This window comes from Copadichromis virginalis, linkage group LG19 (genome assembly GCF_057382275.1).
Source record: "Copadichromis virginalis isolate Kocher_CV1m ecotype Utaka linkage group LG19, C_Virginalis_male_GT1.1, whole genome shotgun sequence".
NCBI classification, from domain to species: Eukaryota; Metazoa; Chordata; class Actinopteri; order Cichliformes; family Cichlidae; genus Copadichromis; species Copadichromis virginalis.
Window position 1 is genome coordinate 8094067 of NC_140636.1, and position 6276 is coordinate 8100342.

The following is a 6276-nucleotide window of genomic DNA, read 5'->3' on the forward strand; positions in this document are numbered from 1 at the left end:
GACACTCATCATTGTGAATATCAAGGTGACAGTGCCACCCCCTCTTCGATGCTAGCTGTTTCCCCTGTGAGTTTTATGTAAATACTGATGAGTGCCTATGCCTGCAGCTGAACTGCTGTGCAGGAGCCGTCAGCTTTCATGTTTCATTTCCTTTGACATATGTTGATGAACAACTGGGTAGACGTGGCACTGCAAAAAGTGACAATGCCTGCAATTTATTTGATCTAATCTTCAGTTATTGTTGATAACAGAAAGTGAAGTGCCTTTCATTATTTCTGTTCTTCATCTTGTTTCTCTTTTATAGAGCCTGCAAGTGTCCTCAACCTGATGTCACATGTCAATGTTAGAAGAGATCACAATCCCAATACTTCTAGCATGAAGGGAAGAAAGAACTGGTAGCCATGTTTGACCACAAACCACTATTAATATTTTTTGGTTTGGGACTATTAGAGAGAGAAAATAAAACATTAGAATACTTCATTCTGTGGAAAATTGGGGGAAAACTGCAGGTCTTACAGCGATGTACACTGAAAAAAGTGATATTGTCTCCTTTTAAATATAGCATATTATATTTTGGTATATCTTTTCAATTCAAATGAGTAATTCCTGTCTACATATATAATTCGAGTAACTCCAGAATACATTCCCTGCGTTTTAATCCAATTAATTTTAGTTAATTAAATGTAGCTCAAAATGCTTAAGTATGTTTTTCATAGCCTCCTGCTGGGCCATTTTGCGCATGCGTTAGGACAGGCCACCATTTTGCGCGCGGACTGAAGAAGCGGACTCTTTGTGTGCTGCAAGCGGGCTTAAGTTAATCGCACAACTTCATATAAAGGTGGTCTAGCTTCGGTAAGTAAACCTTTTACGGTCGTTTTTGTTTTATTTTTTTACCTCAGTCAAAGCATGTTGACTCTTTAAGACGTGTGCACATGGAGAAAGAAGTCTAAGTAGTTGTACACCTCTGAACTTTGTCATGAATTTGACTTAAGCTAGCTATGTGCTCTATTAGCTACTGCTCTATTAAAAGAGTAATTGTATTGATGCGTTAAAATGTCATATGTTTTTAGCTTAGTTCTTGTGGCACACTTTGTACTAACAAATTATGGAACGAGGCAATTTCTCTGTAGTTAGCTGTAAAGTTCACTGTACAGTCCCCTGCAGTTTTAAGTGGAGAAATCGTCCCTCCCGCCACAACATTGGCATTAAGGAATAGTCGGGCGGGGGAGGGGGCTTCTGAACGCACCTGCACAGTCAGGGGTGCAGTAGGAAATAAGTAGGATTGGCGTTGCACAACGTCTTTTGTGCAGAAAAAAATAATGGTTGTAAACTGTGGAGGAGAATAACTCAGTGGTTGCCAAAAATGTGAGATCAAAAGGCACTGAGAGTGATGTTTGTCAGGACTGAAATTAACTCAGAAAAGAAGTTGCTTCACTTGATAGAGCTGTTGAGTGCAAGACCTGTCAGCGGTCTGGTTTAGCATTTAAAGCCTCGCTACGTGCTTCCAAACCGCTGCATTTAATCTCAGAGAAAACTAACACAGAGAAGTAAAGCAAGTGTGTAAGTTCATCTCTTTATGTTTGCATAGTATTTCCATGTTGAGCTTAACAACCGATGTATGGAGCCACAGCTGGACTGGCTGTCGGAGTTTTGTATTGAGGGGGAAAGGAAGCGATTTGTTTTATACTTCAGCTAGAATGAAAAAAGACACAAAGCTGGAGTTATTCGGTGTCTTCATGCTGAACAGCTAAAACGTCTTCCCTCATTCTCCCCCCTCCCTCTCCTGTTGCTACTTCAATCATGAAACTGATCGATTATCAGGTGATCGGCTTTTCTGTCGCTAGTCTCTCTCATTTGTTAGTCACCCAGTTTGCGCTAGAAAGAGGAAAACGGCAGATAAACAACAGCAGCACGTTTAAGCTTGATAAGCTGTTGCTAGAATTTTTTTAATATTACTTCTAGTATCCGCTTATGTTTTCTGGAGCCACAGCCGTAATAGCTGCTGGTCATGATAGTTTGGATATGTGGTGAGAAGGAAACATGAAGGTGAAACCAGGAGAAGTTTTTACTGAATCATTAGAGCTGAACAGGTAATGAAGAAACAGGTTTACATTTTAGGTCACATGAATGAGTTGAAGGGAAGTTATGAACTGTTTCTGAGAGACAAATAACTCCAGGATCCTTTTTTAGGTAGCTGACAGCTGGTAACTGTGCAGGGGCGGATCTAGCAAAGTTTTGCCAGGGGCCAGGTAGGGCATTAACAGGGAAAGGGAGACACAAAGACATAATTTTCTTTCTTATTCTCATTTAAAATGTCTAGCTTTTAATAAATAATTATTCTAAATCTTACTACCAAAGTGGTGATCTGGTTAAATGTATAGAGATCCATTATTGTATGTAGTAAATATTAAGTCTAATATATGCCCTAGTAATAGTAGTACATATAGCACTTTTTCCTTTGGGAAGGTATGCTGTCTGCGCTGTCTGCAACTGTATTGAAGAAAAATGTTGAATCAAATTATTATAGAAAAATAATTGATTTCTGTGCATTAAAGTAGATTACGTCAATTAAGCATTATCAGGCGGAGGGTGCGGGGTGGTTTCCTAATATTTTTGCTGGGAGTTGGCAGTCCTATTAGTTAGTTTAATATTTCTATGTACTGTTTAGAATACCTGAATAAGGAGGATGGTGTAAGTTTTTTAGGTTGATCAGTATTGCTGAAGTATAAAATATTTTGGGTGCAGTGTATTTTTTGCATACAGGTATAACAGAATAGCTTTAATGTTTTGTTTTTAAAACTGAGTATGAACTTATACAAAATGCAGCAAAATATTTATAAAAACAGTTTTATTTATTATAAAATACACTATATCGGATTCATATCGGCATCGGCAGATAATCAAATTTATGATATCGGTATCGGACATAAAAAAGTGGTATCGTGCCATCTGTAGTTTGCACAGAGGCACAAGTAAGATTTGTTTTGTTACAAGGGAGTATCATGAAGTAATGCACTAATGGCTTGGAAACGGTAATTGTTTGTCTTTCTAAAGTTTTTTTTTATTTTTATTTGTCTTCCTTTTCTGGCAGATTTTCTTCCCCTTATGTGTTACTGTTTATTCAAGAAGATGGTGTTATTTTGGTAAGTACATGCAAATTCCTTACATATTTATCACAACAGTATTTGTCACAGTATTGCAGGGACAAGTTTATCTATCTCATCTTAAGGGTTCTTGTGATTATTAATATTGATATTAATTAATATCAATTAATATATATGATTAAATTTCTTTTATCCAGGACAAAAGAAAAAAAAACTTGCGAAAGTGAAATGAAAAACAGGAATTTAGTTCTTGTGAGTTAAGAGGATGCAGAGCATAGGGTTAGATGGAGGTGGATCATTCACTGTGGTGATCCCTGAAGGAAACAGCCAAGAGAAAAAGGATCAGATTGCAAAAAAAAATGTGGTTTGTTTGCATACATGAGTCTTTACGGTACCCACAGGACTCCTGAAGTATAAGTACTCTGAAGTTTGCAGAGCAATTTCAGAGATGTTTGGGGCTTACATGGCAAGCATGTTTTTAGTTGCACATCTAAATTTTCTCTGCTCTCTGTTGCTGATGGCAGAGTTCTGCCCCGCTGACCTCACAGGTGAGACACTCCCACCAGTGGACAAAGAGCACAGGAAAATGTGTTGCCAACCACCTGAAACAGACAAATATCTGCTTTTTAAAACCCTTTAAACCCGTTAAATGGACTGATGCCATTCATTTCTTCTTTGATTAACAGTAGTAACATCCTTCATGCACTGTATACTAACCCATATGATAATCATGCTTTATGAAGTGATGGCAATTGCATTGTAGCATTTAATGAAGAAATAACAAAATAATCATACCAATGATTAAGCACCAGTCTTCTTTTTTTCTGTGTGTGTGTGTGTGTGTGTGTGTGTGTGTGTGTGTGTGTGTGTGTGTGTGTGTGTGTGTGTGTGTGTGAGAGAGAGAGAGATATACAGGTAAATGCTGAATTCCAGTGTATTACAACACTTCAACTGGAGATGACCTTCGCGGCACAGTTAGACAGAATTACACCTCAGTTGATGACAGTTTTCCAGAAGAAGGGCGGTGTTTCTGGGCAGAAACTTGCCCACCACTTGCAGATCATGCAAGAGGTAAATCTGAATATTGCAAATTCTATTTGGATTTCTTTTGTCTTAAGTGGCAGGTCACTGGTGAGTCCAATAAGCCGTTTTAGGTGACCAGCCAAGCAATCTAAATTTTGAAATTTCATATATAAATTTTATTTACTATGTTTGAACTGACATATGATAAAATTTACTTATTGCGAATGTCAGACATTGTTCTTTTTTCCAAATTGGTTTAATCAGCAACTCTCTTTAAACAGGCTGAAAGTGATGTTAAAGTGAAAAGGGAAGCAGTTCTCAGGGCACTTTGCCTCTACCTTGGTGAAGAGGACGGAAGCCTTATTCGGGAGTTCTTTGTAAGTCATTTAAGTCATTGTAAGCAAGTCATCTATACACACACTTTTTAGATAGATATCTGTGTGTGTGTGTATTACACACACACACACACACACACACACACACACACACACACACACACAAACGACTAGATTGGAATTTAATTGTAGAGTTAATTGTTTTTTCTTTTACCTTTTTATTAAATGTTTAGGACATTGAAGGAGATGATATCCAGAGAGACCTGAAGAAGCACACCATGGGCATTTATGTCATCAACAGGGAGGATGGACAAAATGGACATTATGATGACATTGGAATATTTGTTGAAGGGGAGATAGTCATGGACAACATTGGATCTCTGGCCCAAGCTTGTGCATTGATGCTTGGAGTAATCTATGCACTAAACCTAGCCTTCCCCAAGGAATTGAAGGACTATTATGAATTCATTTAGAAAGTGTTGATGGGATTCGATGGTGAAAAGCTCTCCCCCAAAGTCTTTGGGCTGAAGAACAAAATTGCTACTGGATAGGAAGATTTCTAAAATAACACATCAAGAGAATGCTGTTATGTAAATTACCAATGACTGGTGCTCTTGTGAATAGGAGTGAAACTCTTGTACAACCATCATTTGTTCTGTGTTATGTTTCGATTGAACATTTTAACTTTCAATAATGAATGTTTCACGTGTGGTACATTTGAGTAGCTTGAAGAGCAACTTTGTAATTATTCAGTTATAGCTGCTGCCCTGCGTATAATCAGTGTTAACTCAACCGGATAAAAAAAACAAAAAAACATTCATGATTACCACACTGCAGCACACTGGTAACACTTTAAAGACTATTAATTGTTTTGAAGCGAGTATGTTAGGTCAGAAAATATGTAAAACATTCAGAATCTTCAAGGAAGGACTAGAATGGAAAGACAGTGGTCAATAAGCAGTAAGGAAAACACAAGTTTAATTTTAAGTCTAATTACCTTATTAAAATGCAATTTCTAAATATGGATCGCAGAACAGCAAGTCTGAAACTGGTTAGTTTGTGGATGCATCAGTTTCTAATTGTGATACATTATACTGCTGGTAGTGTTTTATTCTTTTATGTAAGGAGTTTTTTTTTTCTTTTTTAGAGGAAGAGAAACATTGGTTAACATTTCTCTTGTCTGTTGTTTCTGTTTTGTTTGAATACAGCTTTTTAAAGCTACTAGTTCATAGGCAAAAGTTTTGTAATTTGTATTATACAAATTGCAGCAATTTCCCTTAGAGATGTGGATTCTTATTCTGTTTGCAACAAATTTTGCATTAATAAATGATGTGAAAGAATGTTGTAGTTTTCATTATTGACGTTTTTAAAAACTACAAATCAGGGTAAGCAATATTTTTTAAGTAAACTTAACTTAATTGAAATAGAGAGAAATTAACAATTTGATTGATTTGAATATAAGTTTGGGACATAAGTGTAAAGGAAACAAATTATTCTGGTACATTTAACACGACCTTAGTTGGACTTACTAATAATATTTGACTAAGACGTATCCACAACAGTTAAGTTAAAGTAGCTTAAAAATATATGTTGGTTTTACTCGCTTAAATTAAATTCAGTGTACTTAAAAAATATTTCTGGATTCAAACAAATTTATTTCGTGCAACCACTTGTCATAAAAAAATTGAGTAAATTGAACAAAACATTTTTTTCAGTGTAGTTAAATAGACTTTAAGTAAATAAGGCCCAAAATTCATTCAAGTAACAGTTTTAAATTACGTTACATAAAATAATACAAAGTAACCAGAGTCAGA

At 36.2% G+C, this 6276-nt stretch overlaps 1 protein-coding gene across 3 annotated transcripts; it reads left to right on the forward strand.

Moving 5' to 3' along the window:
• Positions 1-659: 659 nt before the first annotated feature.
• Positions 660-5802, forward strand: LOC146685498 (uncharacterized). 3 transcript variants are annotated; one of them, XM_085441866.1, is made up of 5 exons: positions 660-852; positions 2191-2249; positions 3092-4175; positions 4409-4504; positions 4696-5802. In XM_085441866.1, exons 3-5 carry the CDS (start codon positions 4062-4064, stop codon positions 4933-4935), a joined length of 450 nt encoding a protein of 149 aa, XP_085297992.1. In that variant the 5' UTR covers positions 660-852; positions 2191-2249; positions 3092-4061; the 3' UTR covers positions 4936-5802. The 3 variants fall into 3 exon arrangements, with proteins under 3 accessions (XP_085297992.1, XP_085297993.1, XP_085297991.1); XM_085441867.1 differs by lacking the exon at positions 2191-2249 and having other exon boundaries at positions 3092-3143; positions 4020-4175; XM_085441865.1 differs by lacking the exon at positions 2191-2249.
• Positions 5803-6276: the final 474 nt, after the last annotated feature.

Excerpts from the sequence above, each read along its gene's own strand:
- LOC146685498 (XM_085441866.1), top strand. The coding sequence starts at position 4,062 with ATGACCTTCGCGGCACAGTTAGACAGAATTACACCTCAGTTGATGACA. Across the intron at positions 4,176-4,408 it reads ACTTGCAGATCATGCAAGAG|GCTGAAAGTGATGTTAAAGT; the intron begins GTAAATCTGAAT and ends CTCTTTAAACAG. Across the intron at positions 4,505-4,695 it reads GCCTTATTCGGGAGTTCTTT|GACATTGAAGGAGATGATAT; the intron begins GTAAGTCATTTA and ends TTAAATGTTTAG.